The following is a 22,321-nucleotide window of genomic DNA, read 5'->3' as shown; positions in this document are numbered from 1 at the left end:
GAGAAAATTTTCAGGCAAGAGTTTTCTTGTGCTTGTTGGCCTGTTTGGAAAGAAAATATTCTTCTGTTCTGACCATTCTGTGACCAGGAAGAGCAGGTCAGATATGTTCCCCAAGGGGGTCTGCTCTCCTGATTCCATGGGTCAGCCAGTCTTTGCCTTCTAAAATGCTGCACACAACAGTGTTGTGTTTAAATATGTTGGAATTTGCTGGGTTTTGTTCACAGAATCCCAACAGTGAAAATGATGCCTGGCTTTTAAATTAAACCGATTAAATTTGAGATTATTGTGAGGCCATAAATAACTTCACTCACACAAGAGTAATTGAAGGGGCTCTGTTTTCATACTTGGCTTCTTTTCAAGGGACCCAGGCTCCTGAGAACTCAGAATAGCTCAATAGCCCTCCTTACCCTGAAATGGCCCATTAAGAGATGCCTGTTGGGTGGTAACCTCCCCATACGTTTTCTCAATAAAGAGAAAAAGATGGGAAGGGGTGGGGGAGACTTTGCTTGCATCTAGAGTCGCAGCCTCTCAAAGCTGCAGCCTCTCAAAGCCGTCTGGAGCAGACTGTTTAGTTCTGTGTCCCCTGTCTCATTCAGGCCTCTGCATGTTTTGAAGCTTTCTTTAGTTTTTCCCTGAATCTTGACAGCAGTTCTCTCAATAGGCTAAGGCCCAGCTATGGTTAGCTGAATGCGTGATCAGCACAATGCACTGAATTTTAATGGTGCTGGCTGGCCCTGAAAGCTCGCCAATGGGACAGTGGCCACTGTGCCGGCCCGAGCAGCTGTCTCAGATTCTGAGAGGGGATCCGACTGGCTTCCTAAAGTTGCCTATTTGCTTTTCTTGCAGATCTACACAGACTGGGCCAATCATTATCTAGCCAAATCTGGCCACAAGCGTCTCATCAAGGATCTCCAGCAAGATGTGACAGATGGCGTCCTCCTGGCCCAGATTATCCAGGTTGTGGGTAAGAGCAGATTTTACCTTGTGGGTAATGAGTTACAGTGGAGCCATCCCAAAAGGCTGGGGTGAGGGGAACAGAACACTGAAATCTCTCAGAAGGCAGCTTTCTGTCTCACGTCTTGACAATTTATTTGATTCGTGTTTTGACTCAGGTTGTGTGAGTACCAGCATTGATTTTATGCTTTTCCTGTTAAGGTCACATACACAGAAATATCATCTTGATTCTCTTAGAAGAAAGGCTGGCCAAGGCCAGAGGGAAATGCTGGTGGTTTGGGGAAGAGGTGTTCTGCCCCACTTCTTGCCTCCCATTATCTTTCTGGTTCTCTCATTTCCCCCTTTGTATGGTACTTTTGTGGATTACTCTGGAAATATTTCCCAAAAATAAGTAACATGGGGCTGGTTTAATCTTGCGAACTCTACTTGGGTCTGACAAATCAAAGGCTAAGACTCCAGAGAGGGTTAGATGGTCCTGGTTAATACTAGGGGATGGGAACTTGAGCAGTGGAATTTTTCATGCCTTGGCCATGTGCTGGGAGGAGAGAGTTCCTCCAGTGAAGGCATGTGGGTGGATACTGGCCACAGCTCTGCCTTGGGCTTTAAGGCAACCACCCCATGGGCCTGCCTGAGAGCCCACAGCAGATTGAGGAGGCTTGGAGGTCAATTGGACAGCATTAGCCTGATTATTGTCGCTGGTAGCCTTGACTAAGGGAGAAGATGCAAGGAGAGGACAGGGCCCAGCCTCTCTGGCGTGTTGTTGTTGAAAAGTTGCTTACCCTTCAAGTGTGAGAAGTAGTCTTTCATAGTTGGAGCTCTGCTTAAATCGGTGGAATATGTACCTGAAAACACAGAAGGTTGGCCTTAGCTGAAACATTTGGACTACTGCTGCCATTCAAAGAGAAAGGAGTTTGTTTTCCCTGCTGTCTTATTATTTATTTCTTAAGACTACCCACCATTGATTCTCCTCTTCTCCTTTTTCCTCCTCTCCCTGTATTAGTTTTCTGTTGCTGTATAACAAATTATCGCAAACTTAGCCACTTAAAACAACACGTATTTATTATCTCACAGCTTTTGTGCATCAGAACTCTGGGCATAACTTAGCTGGGTGCCTCTGCAAGGCTTCAGCCAAGCTGTTGCCCAGGGTTGCATTCTCATCTGGAGGCTTGACTGGGGAAGGGTTTGCTTCTATGTTCACTCAGTTTGTTGGCAGAACTAATTTTCTTGCAATTATAAGACTGTGGGTCCTGGCTTCTTGGTGGCTGTCAGCTGGAGGCCACCATCACCTCCTAGAAGCTGCTCTCAGCTCCTTGCCACATAGGCTTCCCAATATCTGCTTGCTTCCTCAATGCCAGCATGGGAGAAAGCTTCTGAAACAAGTCTGCTAACAAGGTAGAATCTTACCTAACCTAACATAATTGTGGGAATGGCATCTTATCAGCTTTGCCATAGTCTGTTGGTTAGAAGCAAGTCACAGGTCCCTACACTCAAAGGGGATGGCATGATACAAGGGCATGAATACCAAAGTGCAGGCATCATTGGGGGTCTCTGTAAAGTCTGTCTGCCACATTCCTTTTTCCAATTCTTCCTCTTCTTCCTACTCTTCATCATTATTGTCCAAAGCTCTTTAAAAATTTTTCTCATTTTCTCAAAACCCTTTTGAAGTAAGTGGTGTTCTCTCCATTTTACAGATGCAGAAATTGAGGCCCAGTGAGGCTTAGTAGTCCAAAGTCACCTGACTAGTTTCCGTGGGAATTCTAACCCAGCCAGTCTGCTTCTAACGCTTCTGTTCTTTGTTCTACTATATTATATCACTTTTTACTCCAGAGATGCTGAACTTAGTGCAGGGCTTTGTCCTCCTTCACTTTAGTAACCACTTATTGAGCACCAACATGTTCCAGCACTGTACTCCTTGCTAAGAATAAAGAACAAATGTGTGGAAGGCCAAGAACCTCAGAGGAAGGGGTGCCATTTTTTTTTGGTAGGGTCTTCATGGAAATACAACTTGCACCTGAACTGGGTTTTGAAGCCCACATCAGCAGAATCACATTATGCATGTGGGCCTACTTTGACTGAGTTTTGCAGCTGTGGAGAGTTTTTCTACCTGAAACCTTCCCAGGTTTTGGCACAGGCAGCAGGAGAGGGAGTATAAAAAGGATCATACTGAGAGGTCTTGCATTCATTCCAGCTCCATTCCTCCTGATTGTGGGATCAGCTCTGCTGCCTGTTTCTCCATCTTTAAAATGCAGATATCCATACTTGTCTTGTCTGATCTTATAGCCATCTTATGAAATTCAAGTTAGGTATCAAATATGACATATATTTGAAATCTATGACATGTTCCTGGATAGCACTTGGCAGCAGCTACCTAGAAAGGTATGTATAGAAGGATGATGAGGTCTCAATATCTGTGTCAGTATATTGTGATAGATTAGTCATGTCTGCCTTGGGCTCAGAAGAGGCAAATGGGAGTATGTATGTTGTGCATTTTCTAAACATAGTGCTATGAAAATGTAAGTTAGCAGTTTTATCGTTGTTCAGGAGGATGCTTCCCTGAATCTATTCAGATGAGATGAACTTCCCTAGATAGTGGCGTCTTTAGGCCTAGGGTACTGGTTTGCAGTTCCAGAGACCCAAGTTAGCACCACTTGTTCAGGCCACAACTGAGGCCACTAAATTGCTTCCCTAAACCCTCAAGCACAGGATCGCTCTGTCCAGAGACTCCTCAAGTAAGGGTGGATATCAGCATGTGACTCTCTCGCCAGACTGGTTGTGCTGGGGCTTGGAAACTGCTCTATATGTAGAGAACAGACTAAAAGGAGGATTGAGAAGACAGCAATCATAGGCATCTCCTGTGTGACTTCTTTCCTCAGTTGTCTATCAGCCAGCTCAGAGCATTTACTCTTAGATTGTCTTATGAACGCAGGTCTCTTGGTGAAAGAGGGGGAGAAGCATCTTCTAACTCGGATGTTGAGCTACTGGCCATTTGAACACTTTGCCTTTCAAGTCCATGCTTTCCCCCATACATACCCATTAAAAGAAAATGTAAAAAGATATATTGGTATGTGTACACATATTTAATATACATATATGTATATGTAGAGAGAGAGATCCATATCTATGTATCTACAAAAAATTTTCCCAGAATTGGAATCTTGGTGACTTTCATCTTGTGCTGGACAGAATTCTAGTGGCTGCACTTGTTCTTTGACTGGCAAGCCCCTACTCATTCTTTCTTTTTTTTTTTTTTGAGACAGAGTCTCACTCAGCCGCCCAGGCTGGAGTGCAGTGGCGTGATCTCTGCTCACTGCAAGCTCTGCCTCTTCGGTTCACGCCATTCTCCTGCCTCAGCCTCCCGAGTAGCTGGGACTACAGGTGCCCGCCACCATGCCCGGCTAATTTTTTTGTATTTTTAGTAGAGACGGGGTTTCACCATGTTAACCAGGATGGTCTCGATCTCCTGACATCATGATCCACCCGTCTCGGCCTCCCAGAGCGCTGGGATTGCAGGCGTGAGCCACCACGCCTGGCCTCCCCTTCTCAACATTTAGTACTCCCCTAAACATTCCTCTGAATTCTATATCACACCGTTCTACTTTCTAGGAATCTGCCACAGCTCTCAACTGTCAGGTTTGGAAGGGGCCTTTAAAAGCCCCAATCTGATGAATGAATTGCTTCTGTAAAAAGTAGTCAACAACCTCTATTAATTACTTCCTGTGATGGGCAGCTTACTACTTTTTCAGGCACTAGTTCTAATGGTGGAGAGTTGGAATCCTTCAAAAGCTCTTGTCTGAGATTCAGGCTGCTGTAACAAAATACTAGACTGAGTGGCATATAAACAAAAGACATTTATTTCTTATGATTCTGGAGGCTGGAAGTCAAAGGTCAAGGTGCTGGCAGATTCTATGTCTTGGGAGGGCCCACTTCCTCATTCGCAGACAGCCATCTTTTCACATGGAAGGAAGGCATGATCAAGCTCTCTTGGGCCTGTTTTATAAGGGAACTAATCCTGTTCATGAGATCTTTACCCTCATGACCTAATTATTTCCCAAAGGCCCCATCTCCAAACACCATTACGTTAGGGATTAAACCTGAATAGAGAATTTTGAGAGGACACAAACATTCAGACCACAGCAGCTCTTCTTTTATTAAGTCCTCCCCTTGGTAGTGTCTCTTCCCTGTAGGGCTACAAAGAACAATCCAATCTGGGGACAGTGTGAGCATCAAAATCAATTGAGGACAACAGTGGATTATAGCCACTAAATAAAATAGGAATCCACATGCCTATGATAATAAATAGATACATTTAAAAATAGATCTATCAATGGAGGAGAAGAGAGGGCTGGACTCTACAGGAGAATGTTGACTGATAAAGGTAGAGGGAGTTGCAACCATCTGGTAGATGGGAGTTAAGGCAAGAATCATCAACAGATGCTGAAATCTAGAAGGGAAAATTTGAGGAGGAGCAGGATTTTTGCATAGTCTCAAAATATCTCTCTATTGATTGCTTATTAGCTGCAAGGGGAAACAAAGTAAGTACTAATTGGAGTATCCAGGTCACATCATGACTAGGTGATGAAAATTACATCACTGGTGAGAGACAGATGGACGTCATGTGCTTCCTGAGGTCATACCCTGAGAAGAACACAGCATCACTTACGTCGTATTCCAGTCAGGGATGGAAAACCTGAAACTAATCATGAGGAATCTCAGACAAACCCAAATTGTGGAACATTCTATTAAAAAAAAAAAAACTGGGCCATATTGTTCAAAAATGTGAATGCTGTGGAAGACAAAGGCTGAGAAACTGTTCCAGGATGAAGGAGACTAAAGAGATGTGACAACTAAAAGCACTATATAATCCTGAACTGCATCCTGTGCAGGGCAATAACATGGTCTAAAGGACATTTTTTAGTCAATTGGCAAAACTGGAATGTTGGAATTAAATCAATGTTAAATTGTCAGAATTTATAGCTGTACCATGGAAGACAATATCCTAGTTCTTTGGAAATAAACACTAAGCATAAGAAGCAAAGTGCATGATCCACGTGGCTTACTCTGAAATGACTCAGAAGAAAGATATGTGTGCCTTACAGATAAAGAGGGGGAGGGTAGGAGAGGGAGAAAGGAAAGGAGAATGGATGAGGTATATGAGAATTCTCTATACTATTCCTGTAACTTTTCTGTAAGTTTGAAGTTATATCAAAATGAAAAGTTAAAAAGAAAACATATCTAAATCAAGGCCCATCAAAATTTGCAGGCAGCAAAATTGTGCCTTTTAAGGGACAGCCCCTTTCTAGGCCCGGGAGGAGTGTAGTGATGATGGCATGGTTAAGGACCCACTCCATCATGGGTCGGGTGCTAAGACCCGATCTAGGACGGAGTGGGGATGGTGGGAAGGTGGCAATCACAGAAAGGTTCCTCAAGGAGCTTGCCTATAAGCCAAGACTTCAGACTTTATTAAGAGTGAGACAGGCAAAGCAGTCAGGGAGGGCATTCCCAGCAGAGAAAATAGTGTGTAGAGAGGAGAGCCAGAGGGCCAGCAAGGCAAAGTCGGGCAGGGCCACCAGGTATAAGGCAACAAATTCTGGGCTTTAGCCTAAGAACAAGGGCTGGTGGTTGAAGAGTTGATTTTTCAGGCTGGGAAGGGACATCAGATGTGTAACTTCAAGGAAAATCTTAAATGTTTTTTGTTTTGTTTTATTTTGAGACAGTCTCACTCTGTCACCCAGGCTGGAGTGCAGTGGTACGATCTCGGCTCACTGAGGCCTCCGCCTCCTGGGTTCAAGCAATTCTCCCACCTCAGCCTCCCAAGTAGTTGGGATTACAGGCATGCACCACCATGCCCGGCTAATTTTTGTATTTTTAGTAGAGATGGGGTTTTGCCATATTGGCTAGGCTGGTCTGGAACTCCTGGCCTCAAGTGATCTGCCTGCCTTGGCCTCCCAAAGTGCTGGGATTATAGGTGTGAGCCACAAGCCTGGCCTTAAATGCTTTCTACATGCCCTGTTCTTAAGTCTTCATCTATCCCAGACACCCCTGGAGCTGGGCTTCCTAGATAGTGGGATTGTTTGGGACTTTTCCGCCATCATCTTCCATAAGGCAGAAAGTGAGCCTTTTGCTACTGTTCTTTAGGAGCCTTCCTTTGGTGGCTAAGGTTGGATCTGTGTGTTCAGCCTCTTGTTAGTGTGATTATCTTCTTGAGTCATGAGCTTCCCCAAGTTGACAATTGCCTGCCAGCCCATCACAGTGGCATCTCTGTGAATTATTAAGAAGGTTTATGAGGCCAGGATAAACAGCATGAATCAAGAGAGAGACAGGCCTCCCTCCTTTGCTTACGTTGCTGTCACTCAGGGAGAATGCCAGAAGAGTTTGGAGCAAGAGAAGCAGGGAGGGAGAGAGAAGGGGTAGGAGAAAAATGGATAAGAGTTGAGAGAGGAAGGAAAAGATGAACAAAGGAGGACTGGAGAAAAAGGGGAGCAAAGGGAGAGAGAGAATTTCTTCTTAGAAGTGGGAAGACCTGATAGCAGCTTCTTTTCCACCACCATTTGGGCTGCCTCTGCATACAACCAGGAAATTCAGACAACATGTAGGACTATCCCTTCTTTCTGTTGATGTTCTACTACCATTATGTGACCCTGGGTAAGTCATTTGCCTTTCTGGGGAGCCAGTTTTTGTCTCTTCCCATTGGCAGGGTTGTTAACTGCCAGGGATGGTAAGTGCATTGATGCACAAGCTATACTGAAATGCTCTGAATCCTTTAATGAAGTCTTTTGAAAAGTAATAAGCTTGATGCCACTGTTCTTATTTTAAAAGTGCACTGATGCTTTCCAGTCACTAACTTGTCACCTTGCATGCAGGCAGGTTACTGCATTAGTGGGGCTAAGAAAGTCTTGAATACGCTGGGATAAATAAATTACCATTGGCACTTAAAGATGCCAGTTTTAATCACAGATGAGGACTTTGGGGATAAGTGCCTTTGTTTCTTTGATTATCTGCTTTTGGGATGCTGCCAAAGACCCCTTGCCCTGAGTTAATAAATTCAGCTTCGAAGACCAAGCTCTTCCTTCTTACCAGCAGAATCAGAGCTGCTATTAGCACTCTAATTATTTATGACAACCATAGGAATTCCTGGGAATTTAAGTAAAGGAGAAGTGTTTCAAGTATATGAAACTGGAAACTAGGAGGCCCAAAACTCGTTTTGTAGTTTTATTAATTATTTATTTTGAGATTGGATTAGTCATTTGATTCATCTCTTCCCATATACTCTTTACAGTGGTTGTAATTAGGCTCTACCCCATCAGTTTATTTTGACTTTTGTAAAATGGAAGTATTATGCTTGTAAGAGCCATGATATTTAAATTCAAAGAGCACCTGACTGGGTTTAGGTGACAGACCATGAAAAGGAATTAGAAGAGAAATTAGACCAAGCCCTTTGGTTTCATTATTCAGGTGGCATATAAAGAATCTTTAAAATGTCCCAAATGACTTCTTAGGATCACAGTTATCCATCCTTTACTGTAATGAGCACTAATGGCCTAATGCTGAAGTAGGTATTGATCAGAATCCAATGACTTATGACTTTGGCCATCACGAGTATCCAGTTGGAAGACACCTTGATCGGCCTTGATTCTCAAAAGCCACATATTTATTCTCTGCAGTGCTGAGTGTCAAAATCCAAGGTCAGAGCTCATGCCTGCCATAATTTCCCATGTATGAAAGAGTGCCATTTGTCAAGTGTTTGGTTTTTTGGGTCTTTAGTATGTACATCTGTATTACAAGTGGAAGGATAGCTGCCTGAAAATAGGCAGCTATTCTTGATTCATCTCAATGCTCAAGAATCAAGATTTCTTGATTCATTGAGATATTCAAAGACTTATTTCTTAGTTCCATTCAACAAGTTCCATTTATTGTGTGGCTCCTGTGTACCAGACACTGTGCTAAGCTCTGAGGTGATGGTAGGAAACGAAGCACATAAGAATCTCTGTTCTTATGAAGTTTACATGCTAGTGATATATTCTGGTTCATTATATTTTCTAATAAACAGAGGAACAAACACCCATAAGTGATTCCATTCAGTGGTCGCCTTGTTTGTGGTTTTCATGGCACCTCTTTTGGGAGCAAGGCTTTCTACAATGCCTATCCTATTGTTCTTATATTAAGAGGAGTTGAGAAAATGCAATTAGATCTCTGAAGATTGGGATTTTCCCAGGTGGGTCATAAACCTTAACATCTATTACTTCTGGCAAGTTCTAAAAAAAGGTGTAGATTAGACTGAATATACACTAGCCAGTCTGTCTTATGGTGATCAGATTTTTGAACAATTTTCTGCCACTCGCTTGCTTCTTAATTTTCACTTTTCTCTCAAGATAGAAATAGTAGAGAAAAAATAAATTCAATTTGAGATAATGGTTCAGATTTCTAAAATCTTGGAGGCTTGGGACACTGTTATTCTATTATCTTTTTTAGACAGTTTCCAATGGCTTTTCTCTTCATGGAAGTTTTAGGTATCATATTTATTAAAATATGACATGATTTTATTTGGGGAATTCAATTTTGTGAGCAGTTATTAAGCTCTAAGGATACAGATGTGAAACATAAACTACACATGTCTGCCAGGGTCTCACAGCATAGTTGGGGGAAACAAGAAAAGGAGGAGTTATGTACTGGTTGATTAAGAACAAAACAGAGACAGGTACAGGGTGCTGTGAGAACAGAGGCCTGAATATAATACATATTACTGAGTTAATGATTCTACCATTTAGAAAATACTTACTACGTGTTGGGCACCATGCTGAGCATTTTACTGACATCATCTAATTCTCATTGCTTCTCTGGTGAAGCAGGTAGTAGTAACTGTGTTTTATAGATGAGGCAACTGTGACCCAAAGAGGTTGAATGACATGCCTGATGTCACACGCTATAAAACTCTGCAGCTGGAATTCACGCTAACATATCTTTGCCTCCAAAGCCAGTGCTCTAACCACTATGCTTACTGACCTTCTTGTGCTGCTGTATTCTCAAACACAGTCTCTCCATAGATATCTTGGACTGTGTCGTGCCAGGGACTCCTCCATACTTATGATGAACTGCATTCACCCTGGGAAGCTGGGCCAATCCTCCTTTGTATTAGTACTTGATTTCCTGTGAATGCCATGCAGCCTTTTTTTTATCACTTCTCTGAGTAGCTGGGTGATATGACTTTACACATGTGTGTCCCTTGATCTAATTTGGACTTACTGTGTGGCATTGGTCAAGTCACATAGTGAGAAAGTGATAAAGTCTCACTTTCTGATTTTCCCCATTTGCCACTGCTGTGGGAATAGTTATTAGGACAAACAAAAGCAATATTAGTCTGGCCAAAGATAGAGTGAGATGCTTTCATTTGTGGCTTTTGTCCCTGGGAGCTGAGTTGTAGCTGGACTGATCCACTCTGAACTATTCTGTCTTTTGTGACAGTTGTGTTTGCCTTTCCAAGAGCCTAAAGTACAATCACAGCTCACTCTCTTTCCCAGTCTCCAAGCATTTCCATGATGCCCCATCACTCCAAGACTGTCATCGATGCAGTTGTCTCTGTTTTAGATGACGACCTTGCCCCAGCTGTCCCTGGAGGACGGCAGCTCGATGAGTAAGTCCTGAAGCTTGCTAGATGTGTCTCAGTATTTCACATGCCTGCACTGATTGGACAAACCCTGGTATGGGCCTTAGGACTTGGTTGCCTCAAGTGTCCTGAACATCACTACTGAAAGTGTCTCTCTGGTGATTTATTTTTCTGACTTGTGTTTCCTTTTTCAGCAAATGAAAAGATTGAAGACATCAATGGCTGTCCGAAGAACAGATCCCAAATGGTAAGTGGTGCATAGGTAGCAAATGTTTGAGTTCTGTCAGTAAGCCCTGCCTCTAAATGATATTGGCCATCTTGAAAACATTCATACCAGATGCTTTACTCCAGGGGATTATATTAATAAACTCACAGCTATTTCCAAGTAGCCGTGTTCTGCTTTTCTGACATTTGTTGGCATTTATTGAAAAATGGCTGTGATTTTTATGTAGATTGTGAGACAGTTAAAGTGAAATATTGTCCTTGCTCTTAGACACAAATTATGCAGAACTGGTACAAACATATACATGTTTAGTACTTGAAATGTTATGACTCGTTCTGCTTCCTCAAAGACCCACATCAATATGTGTTTGTGTGTAGAGCTGAGGCATGGATGAGGTGATGGTATCTTACTAATCAGAAACTGGAGCATGTGGTCAGATTGCCTTTAAAGGTTAGAATGATGTGAAATCAGAACTGTGACAGGAAATGTGAAATGTGCAGTCACATCTGAAGCTTTTCAACATAACCTTTGCAAGTGATATTCTCTCTGGCATGATGCATTTAAGCTCTGATATTATAGCTTTATACATAACCCCCAAAACTAATCTTTTAAAAATCTGTTCTTTTTCTTATTGCATGTCCTGCACATAATCTTTGAATTAAAATTTATGGTCATTGTTGAGTTCAGAAAACATCAACTTAGTTTTTCACTTCAAAACACATTTCAAGCATGAATATTTACAAAAAAAAATGTATGTTTTCAGTGTCTGTTAAGATAACACTAATAACCTATTTAAAACATGAAGGTGGCAACTTAAGGACAACTATTTTTTGCTGGACATTCGCTTCCAGAAATCTAAAAAAAAAAAAAAAAGGCATAATTTGCTTCTCTAACCCCATCCTACCTCCTTTGAGTAGGCACAGTTTGATAGGTCTCATATCAGAATAAGCCAAAATGATTGGCATTCCTTGGGTTTACTGTTTAGTTTTCTGAATTGTTATCCCAATGACTTGGGCAAATAGGCAGCCTTTTCAGCTGGCTTTGTTTTTCGTGCACAAAAACATTTTTTTGATAAAGATGTCAGTGTATGTATGGAAGGGGAGTCATTTTCCAGTTTATATTCTGAAAAAGTTTTTGTTGTTGTTGTTCCACTGAAGGTTTTCTTTCTTTTTGATCCAAAGACCAACCACTCCTTACATAGGAAAGTCCCCAGGCTGACATCTCATGGCTACTTTGACTTTTGGAAAAACTGGGCTGCTATTTTTGCTGCAGCTACTGCAGCTGTCTAGGGTATTAATAATTGAGAAAATTTGGATGATAGAAGACTTAATTTTAGTGCAGGCATGCTACACATGTAGTCCTATCTTCATATGAAACAGATGCATTATTTCCCTCCAGGATAGGTACTGATGCAATTGCCCTAGCCTATTATAATGTGCATGTAGAACTGGTGTGTGGAAATCGTCAACCTTTTATTCTATTTGGTGCACCTGTATTCTAAGCACCTTCTGTTGGAGGTTTTGCTTGTTGTTAGAGTCTACTTCCAAGCTTATACAGATTGAGTAGCCCTAATCTGAAATATTTGGGACCAGAAATGTTTTGGATTTTGGAATATTTGCATTGTATTTACAGCATCCCAAATCCAAAAATCCAAAGTGTTTCACTGAGCACTTTCCTTGAGCCTCATGTCATGCTCAAAAAGTTTCGGGTTTTGGAGTATTTCAGATTTTAGATTTTTAGATTTGAGATGCTCAACATGTAATATTGTCACTTCAGATTCCTCTTTGCAAATTTATATGCAAATAAGTTACTTATAAATACTACCATAGCACCAATGCAGTGTTGCAGTTTCTCCATAACTCTTTCAGCCATGCCAGTGCTATATTGTTTTGTTTTTGTTTTTGTGTGTGTGAACTGTGTGTGTGTGTTTTTTTCTTTTTTAGAACACAAGAATATAAAATCCTATAATTGTCTGTGATAATTAGTTCCAGCTTAGGGGTGGGGAGGCAGACACAGTCTTGTGGTAAGCCTAGCAGAGAATAGTTCAGCGTACAGGATGTGAGTCCAGGAAAATGTAAGAACCTCTGCCACAGTTATTCTATTCTGTAGGAAATAAGTAGGATGATGGTAAGGACAATAGGATCATTGTTCTTGCCCCTACATCACAAAACAATGACAAGTTTATAAGGCAGAACTCACTAGATCACACAGGAAGTTCTTTCGATAGACAGGCATGGGTGATTTTCTGGCTAATAGGACACCTGTGTGCACACAAGCATATTTTGCTCAAGTATAATTTGAGAATATGGTATAGGGTGTGAGCCACCATTTCTAGATTCCTAGGTGGTTAACCTTCTAATTAGACTTTATATGGGTGGCCAATAATAAACATTGGTTGTTTGCTAAATATTGCCTGTTTGGAGGATACCAAAGGAGGAGATATGTAGAAAGCATGGCAGAAGGAAGATGACACACAATGAGATGAGAACTTGGGAAGTGTATCCTGTTAGGAGGGTAACGGGCTCTGCCAGAAAAAAAGAAAGTCAGCATAGAGTTAATGTGGTCACTCCCTAAGAAAACAGATAGAGCACCTTTAGGGTCCTTTAATAATGGAGACAAAAGCTGTTTTATTTCAGAGCAGGAATGGAGTGGGTGCTATTTCAGTTTTCAGTGGGTCAGTTCGTATCCTCAGCTAAAGGGTAGGTTAGGAGCATGAGCTTTGTAGGAGGAGCAAGCCCTGGAAGAGGGCACCTTTTTCTCCCTCCCTTCACTCTTCCTAACCCACTAGGCTGTCCAGCTGCTCTGTTCTCTGCCCTAACTCCTGCGGTCTTCCCAGAGGATAGGGAAGTGAAAGCAGACATTTGTGGAATATGGCTTAGAGGATTCCAGGGGCAGCAGTGCGTAATCATAATGGGCTTGGCATTGTGTACTTTTAGACTGTCAATCTGCAAGCAGTCACAGAGTGCCTGCTAATGCCAGGTGCTGGGCTAGGCCAAGCTGAATACACAGGTGACCAAGATGTGATCCCTGCCCTCAAAGAACTCAGATGAGTGGGCAAAAGACCAGAGAACAATTAGAACAATAGACTACTGCAGCTGCTCCCACAGACATCTGTGCATGGCACAGTGGGGACCTATTCTACCCCCAGGACAAGGAAGGTTCCAAAATAGCTTCTAAAGGGTTAGTCTTGAAAGGCCAGAGAGTTCACCACAAGAGACGATGGGTGGAAGAGGATTCCAAGCGGAGACAGCCAGGCACGGAACCCATTTCTGGAGAATGGGTTTACCTGAGGATATCATGGATCCCACAGAGGAAGGTTTTACAATCATTCATTCATTGATGGTACCAAATTGCCACGAACTGTGTCTGGTGAGGCTCTTCTAGCCCCTCGGCAACATCAACTCCTCGTCCTGCTGTGCCTAGGGTGAAAGGAGGGGCATGGAAGAGCCCAGAGTACAACAGACTCATAGGCACAGAGGTCTTTTCAGACCTGGGATAAGCCTTCTGTATGCTTTATCACACAGATTCCTACATCTGGGGGAGAAACCTCAGAACAGAGTTTTCTAAAGCAAAAAATTCAAGGTCATCAATTCCTGTGGACAGAAGTTCAGCCATGAAATTTGGGAAACGGAAACACAACCCAGTTGGAAGCAGCTGTTAATATTTTTATAGCAGCACTAATGTGCATCTACACAGTTCTTTAAGGCTTATGAGCCCATGACACATTCAGTCCTCGTGACTGCTGTGGGCTGGTGTAACACTCACACCTTTTGGGTGAGAAACTGAGATGCTGTTTCCGGGACGCAAGCCTGATGCTTTTCCATCAGCATTTGTAACCCTCAGTGCCGCCCTCCTCTTGGCCTTCATCAAATGGCACCAGGACTGTAACCCAAAGGCAGAGAGGCACAGCAGTGGCTTCCCTTTCCTGGAGCAAGCCCAGCCTTGGCTTGTTTTTAAGGAGCCCTTTGCCCTGTTTCAGTCTGACCCAGATGCTTTTGGGGCCAAATTCTTGGAGATGGAGCTTTAGAAACAACACTCCCACCCCATTCCCTCTCCCCCACCAAATTCATCCCCTTGGCCCTTAAGTAAGTGTGTGTGTGTGCGTCAGAGCTGGTTAAAATGTTTTGTCTATTTAACATTGCCATGGCAACCAAGGGGCATCTCTTTGGCTTTCAAGTGGTGCGTTCAGCAGAGTTATGTGTTAGTGTGGAAGGAAAAACATTGCTTGGAGGTTAGCCAGCGGGTGCTGGGGCGGACCTGCTTCCCAATTTGAACTCACTATACTCAAGACATTGGGGGCATTGGCTTACTTTGGAGCCTGGGAATAACCAGTGGCAGGGGGTGGTTTTCTTTTTTCGTCATAATTATTTTAAGCAGCTTGCCTTTCTGTTGTTGATGAGGAGAAGTGCAAAGTTAGGGAGGCTTGCTTGCCTTTTCAGCAAAAAAGCCCCAGGCCTGCTTTCCCCTTTAGCTGATCTTGGGCCTGGGGTCACCTGAGCCCAGAGCTTCCTCTGGGCTCTTCAAGGAGTCCTCCTGCCTTCTTCCTTCAGTGCATCTAGACTGAGGGCCAGCCTGAACTGGGGGACCAGCCAGGCCAGGTTTCCAATTCCTTTTCTGCTATTCTGCAGCCTTGAGCTAATTACTTAATTCTTTGAAGCCTCATATTTCCTTTTCTATGAAGTGGGGTTGATAATAATACATACCTCATAAAGTTTTCATGAAGACTAATGAGGCAATGAAAATGATAATAATGGATAATAATAATTAAAGTGATAAAATACAACCAAAGCTTACAGCGTTTGCCTTGTGCTAAGCACCATTCTAAGTGCTTTACAAATACAGCATATCCCCTTAGTTCATCCTCCCAATAGCCCTTTGATGCTGGTGATCTTATTATCCCTATTCTCCTGGCATATAATCAGCACTCAGTATATGGCAGTTGCTATGACAATGAAGATTTCTTTCAGTGGCCATTCATGTTTTGGGAGACATGGAACCCTTTGGAAATCTGAGAACCCTTCAGAAATCTTCTAGCTCTCTCCTCCCCAGATTGCACTTACCCCAGAATTTTGCATACAACCTGAGCAGATCATGAACCCCAGAGGCCAGCTCATGTATGCCCTGGGGCTCCATAGACCCCAGGTTTGGTGCCCCTGCTGCGTAGGGCACAGCTCTGCTTCTTGCCCTGTCCTTTCAGGGAGCTCTATGGAAAATGCCCACACTGGAGTTCCTAAGACAGTAGGAATCTACACTTAGGCACAGAGAAAGGCCAGGTAGTGATTTTCTAACTTCTGTTCCATAAGCAGAACCCCTCATTTTCCCAAATAAAAGCTATGGAACCCCATATTTGAGCGATAAAAGCTGCTATAAGTAGGGATAGGTAGCCCAGGACAAGGCCACCTCCTTTGCAGGAGGCCAGCACCTGGGGAGATGCAGTGGGATGGAGCCTAGGAAGGAACTTGGCAGCATCAGCTTTCTGCTCTGCTCCTGGCTCCAGCCCTCCTTTCTCTGGTCCTCCTCAGTCTCTTTTCTGTGAAAAGACACAGTCGGATTAGGTCTCACTTACCTCTGACCTCTGCAAGGCATCACAGCTGAGAGCAAGGGCTGGGAAGGCCAACTGCTTGTAACCCAGGCATGTCCCCTAGGCTGTAAGGGAACCAGTTCCTATAACAGAGGTAGTAACAGTACCTGCCCCACAGGGTTGTTTTAAGGCTTCCATGGGACAATCTACATGAAGTGCTGGCACGTTGCTGGCCACAGAGTTGCTGGCCTCAGTAGATGTTAGCTCTTTTGATGATTTTTCAAGGGACTTAAGTATTTGTTTAAAAAAAGCAGACATGCCTCGGGAACAGCCAACCCTGCTTTTGGGTGGGGGCTTGTTTAGTGGGGTTTGAATTCATCTGTATACCTACATCTCTCTGAATGATAGCACTGGACTCAAAGGAAACCCCTGAGAGATCTCATGTCACAGAGCAGGGTGGTCAGTCTCACTCAGTCCCATCATAAGTAGCCCTGGATAATCCACTTGGCCTTGGCACTTGACTTCCTTCTATGAGAAATGTGGAAGAGAACACCACCTCGCAGGGTTGCCATGAGATTTTAATGAGCTAACATTTACTGAGTACTCACTATGTACCAGACTATGTTCTGAGAGCCTACTTAATCACTCAGAACAGCCCTATGATAAAGATGCAGTTATTGTCTATATGTTGTACATGGGGACTGAGGATTTAAAAGGTTGCTCTTGGTCCCAGATTATTTACCTAGGCAGAGGCAGAGTTGGAGCTCGAACCCAAGACTATTTGCAGAGATATGGTGTTTACCTCTGTGACAGAGAAGGGGTATCAAAAATAGTCTCCACCTCACCAAGCCTTGTTCTCCTTAATTTTCATCTGCCGATACAGCAGAACCAGTTAGGCTTAGCTGAGAGTTAGCAAAAAGGGAGGAGACGGAATATTTCTGGAAAGGGCCTGAGTTGACCTGCTGATGGGAACATGAAAGCTGAAACAGGGGCAGGTGGCCCCTTGTGAAAGGCAGCTCCTTGAGTTGGCCTCGAAGAGCCCTGACGCCAGGTACCTCTGGCTACATTCTCTCCAGAGTCTCCTGGGCCAGGAGAAGGCCATCTGCAGTGGGATCAGGTTTCCAGACCCAGTGACCTTGAGCCCTCCCAACAGCTGCCAGAAAGCCGGCCACATGCCTGGGGAGTGTCTGAGATCCTTGGGCAGCTGAGTTGCCTCTTCCCTGGGCCCTGGGCCTATTTTTACACGGCCCTAAGGGTACACACATGTTGCAGAACCAAGAAGGAATGAAGAAAAGTCCATAGGCCACTTAGAATTTAAAGCAAAGTAGCAAGAGCTCAGGGCCAAGATCAGCAGGAAGCATGCACTGCTTCCCGCCCAGGGCGGCACATACACACTATCACTTTTATGTGTTGGCCATTGTTCATTGTCTTTCAAAGGTGGCAACAACCTCCACGTCTGTCTCTCTCTTCAGTCATGCCTGTATAAAACTCTCACTGCGTTTCCATTTCCCTCTCCATACTCTTGAGCACAGAATAGAAGATCCTTCAAGATCTGATTACCATCCTCTCCTACCGCTTGGCCACTCAAACTCTATGCCCCAGCAAGACCAGATACCTTGCAGTATGCCAAAGAGGCCATGTATTCTCATGCCTTTGTACTTTGATAATGTACAAAGTACTTATTTACAGACAAAGTACTGTCCAGTCTGCTAGGAGTGACCTCCCGTTTGCCCCTTCCTGGGCAGTGTGACCTTTAATATTCAGGTCACTTGTTTCCTCAAGGTGTTGACATAATGAGGTGCCTGTCATCTTTTGTGTCCCCAAGTGTCCTGTGCCTGCCTTTAGCATAACACACTCTCTTGTGGTTGTCTGTTTACTCATCTTCTTGAAGGAGATACCATGTCTTTCACTTGAGTATCCTAAGCATCTGCCATTTTGGTGAATGGCATGTGGTCAGCATTTAGTAAATACAGGATGGGTAGATGGACAGACAGAAAGACCAAGGAGGGAGCTGACCTGAATGTGTGTGTGTGTGACTAGAGGATTGTAACATACCATTATTCTGATTTCATTATCTACAGCTGAGCAGTGCTTTGAGCACTCAGTATTAATTTGGAAGTTCTTTATAGGATTTAAAAAATAGATATGTAGCACTGTTCTAGAAGTGTCTTTCCCTAATTCTTTTCTTCCTCAGTTTATCCAGAGGACCCAAATAGAACGCTGTAATTACTCTCAGGAATTGTGGTTAATTTTTAGTTTGTTGAGTTTTTTGTGTTGCTTGAGGTGAGCATATTTAAGCGCCCTCACAACCACCAGTTTATTAATGTTGATAACAAAAACAATGATAAGGTACTGTTCTAAGTGCCTTACATGTTTTAACTCATTTTATTCTCATAACAGTCGTATAGAATGAGGAATATATTTTATCCATTCCATTGAAAAGAATGGAGAACTTAGACCTTGATGCCACTTGATGTGCTCTGCCAGGGGCCAACTGTGGGTTGTGATAAAGAACCTCTCATTCTTTCCCCTCACACTGTAGCGCCTTTGTCCCTGACTTTCCACCATGCTTTTATTTAATAAAGTACAGCAAACACTTAGAGTAGGTACTGGTTTAGATATTTCATCTGTATTGACTGATTTTATCTTCCTAAAGCTTTATGAGAGCATATATAATTATTATTGTCATTTGACAGATGAGGAAACAGAGAGCAGTTGAGTAACTTGCCCAAGGTCACACAGCTAGTAAGTGGCAAGCTGGGGTTTGTTTGCTGGAAGGCTGACTTGAGAGTCTACTCCCTTAACTGTTATACTATTCTACATGTAAAGAAATTGATTAAAGGAGAAAAAAAAGACTCACTATGACATGGAAAGGCAAACATTCCATTTGTAACCCTAGTCCCTCATCTAGGCATAGGCAGAGGCTCAAGATGCGACATTCTATTGTGGGAAGGAGATGTGAGATAAGAAGAATAAGCATGGGCTCTGGGATCAGGCAGACCTGGGTTCCACACACGGGGCATGTGTGCTGGGCAAGTTAATTTAATTTCTCTGAGTCTGTCTTCTCATCTGGAAAAGGATAATGATGGAAGCTACCTTCTAGGGTTGTTGTGGGGGGTTATAAAAGGCACCTGGTTTCATCTTGGCTCACCGTGAGTGCACATGAGAAGGTCATTCCCTGCCCTGTTTACAAGTCACATATTTTCTAACTATGGTACATCAAAAGATTTCTTCATATTCAAAAAGTACGCCCTCAGTGGGGTAGCTGAATAATGTCAACCCATCCCCAACAATGTTCACATCCTAATCCCCAGAACCTGTGAACATATTATCTTACCTGATGAGACACTTTGCAAAGTATTTTGAGATGGGATAATGATCCTGGATTATCTGGGCAGGCCCAATGTGATTACAAGGATTCTTGTAAGGAAGGTGAGAGAGCTGACAATGGAAGTTAAGTTGGAGAGAGAGATTGGAAGTTGCTAAGTTGCAGGCTTTAAAGGTGGAAGAAGGGGCCATGAGCAAGGAATGCAGGTGACCTCCACAAGCTGGAAAAGGAAAAGGAAACAGATTCTCCTCTAGAGCTTCCAGAATGGATGCAGCCCTGCCAAATCCTAGGTTTTAGCCCACTGAGACTGATTTTGGACTTCTGACCTCCAGAACTGTAAGATAATACATTTGTATTGTTTTAAGCCATTAAGTTTGTGGTTCATTTATTGCAGCAGCAATAAGAAACTAATACACTGGGATTCATGCAAAATAACTCTTGCTATATCAGAGAGTAAGCTATTTGGATTTTACAGCATAGGCTCATTTTGCTGTAAATGTGGGTTCCTTGGATTTCTGAGTTTACTGGAAGGTGCTTCTATGGTTAGAACCCTTCAGAATGGAGCTTGCTGCATCAGTCCATTCAGAGCACATCACTGTAGGGAAGCATGTGGAGGACAGAGACCCACAGCTTTTTATTTCTAGCACTGTGTCCACATTGTGGGCTGATAGACATACTGAACTGTCATGAGAGAGGCAAGTGCATCTCATCTCAGTAATTAGAAGTGAATATTGCATCTTCTGGACCTCTTTGCCAACGTAAACTCACAAGTAGGTACTTTGTCCCCACAACTAACATATGTTTGTCTTGTTAATTAACATAACATTTAAGCAAATGTTAGGAATTTACCACATTTTATATGCTATTTAATAACATCAAAGCTTTGAAATGTGAATAGTTTTTTTTTTTTAATCTTTTTCAGTTCAGTAAAAATATCCATATTCTCAGCACCTGGCATAGGCCTAGGTATGTTAGAAGTGCTCAGCGAATGTTTCTCAGATGAGAAAGCTAAATAAGTGGTCCAACAATCCAGGAGTTTCAGAGAGAATGGAGTGATGTGACACATCACATTTTAATATTTTGAATGCACTATGTAAGTTTAAGTGCTCTCAAGAAATGTGAGATTCAGTTTCTTCACTCACAATTTTATATTTTAACTCAGTTATAAAGGTAAATAAAAAGACACCAAAATAACAGATTATTTACATTAATAAGGGAAATGGTGTTTGGGTTGGTAAAACCTCCGATAGCAGTGTTCAAGCTTTATGTGTGAGAAGCACCTGGAGAGATTATTAAAACAGATTGCCGGACCCCACCCCCAGAGTTTCTGATTTGGTATGCCTAGGGAGGAGCTGGGGAATTTGCATTTTTGACAGTCTCCCAGGTTACTGCTCTGTGACCCACCGCACTTTGCCAAGCATGACACATTGTCTCTGAGTTAAGTAACAAAGCCTCTTTGCTTGGATATGACTGAGCAAACATGCATTTAACTATATATTAGTTTGTAAAGTTGTTTGCAGTTTTAAAAGTTAATTTGAGGGAATCCTTTTGCTTTTTTGGAAAGGTTAGGATGCCTTTAAGCTGGTCCAACCCGTGGCCCACAGGCCGCCTGCGGCCCAGGATGGCTTTGAATGCACCTCAACACAAAATTGTAAACTCTCTTAAAACATCATGCGATCTTTGTTTTTGCGACTTTTTTAAAGCTCATCAGCTGTTGTTAGTGTATTTTAGGTGTAACCCAAGACAATTCTTCTTTTTGCAGTGTGGCCCAGGGAAGTCAAAAGTGTGGGCATTCCTGCTTTGTACATTCTTTTTTCTTAGAACTATTGTAAGTTCCAAATTGATATGATCTGAACTGTGCACGTGGTCATGATCTGATTGGAGTTTGAGATGCCTTCTCTACCCCCTTCCAGCTCACTTAACCTCTGTAACTTTTTTTTTCCACTGAATGTTTGGGGTGATAATTCTTTAGCATAGTGGGCTTAAATGCCCGTGTCCCCACTAGACATTAACTTCTTTGAGGACAGGAGTCGCATCTGTCCATTTGCTCACACTGCTTAGCAATCTCGTAGATGCTCACTCTGCACGTTTAATGAAGAAATTCCCAACACACCTGCATTGGGACTAAGGTGTTGTGAGTGGCAACATGGTGTACTCAGGAAGGTTAAAGAATGTAGCAAATGTGAGGCTGACCGAGGTTGGGGCTGGGGGAAGGGAAACATGGCTACATATCTGAGCTGAAAGAGAAATTGGATGGTGATTTATAACTGTGTGGATTGTGGTTTATATAAAAGCCATCTGGGCCTCATGCTTGGATCCACCTCCCTGCATATGTCTTCAGGGAGTTCTTATGTTTCAGCCTAGCATCAAAGGGGTGTTTTTTTGTATATGTGTTGTTTTTTTAAAAATTTTGCCATGAAGTGGAACTTAGCAAGGAATTCCTGTTTGCACTTTGTAAGGTATGATTAGCCTATGGCATCTGCATGTTGGGAACTGGTCAGGTCAGTGGACAAATGCCAGTGTGCTTACTTCAGAGAGTAGAGAATGGTGGCCAAAAGGCTAAGTTGAGGTGCTTCTAAAACAAAAACTGAACAGATGCCAACAGTTAGATAAAAATCAATATATTTCATTAAAGTTGATCTTTTGTGGATTGGCATGCAACAGGCAAAAAATTGACTATAACTGGGTAGCAGC

General features: G+C 42.9%; 1 protein-coding gene across 4 annotated transcripts in view; it reads left to right on the top strand.

The window, feature by feature from the left end:
• NAV2 (neuron navigator 2) overlaps positions 1-22,321 on the top strand; it is an 808,709-nt gene that overhangs the window by 487,970 nt on the left and 298,418 nt on the right. For all 4 annotated transcript variants that reach the window (XM_011965412.1, XM_011965411.1, XM_011965410.1 and 1 more), the window contains exons 2-3: positions 847-964; positions 10,750-10,802. In XM_011965412.1, the coding sequence (XP_011820802.1) occupies positions 847-964; positions 10,750-10,802 (171 nt within the window). The remainder of the gene's footprint in view (positions 1-846; positions 965-10,749; positions 10,803-22,321) is intronic.

The sequence above is a fragment of the Mandrillus leucophaeus genome, unplaced genomic scaffold (assembly GCF_000951045.1).
Source record: "Mandrillus leucophaeus isolate KB7577 unplaced genomic scaffold, Mleu.le_1.0 Scaffold723, whole genome shotgun sequence".
Taxonomy (NCBI): Eukaryota; Metazoa; Chordata; class Mammalia; order Primates; family Cercopithecidae; genus Mandrillus; species Mandrillus leucophaeus.
This window is presented reverse-complemented; position numbering and strand designations above follow the sequence as displayed.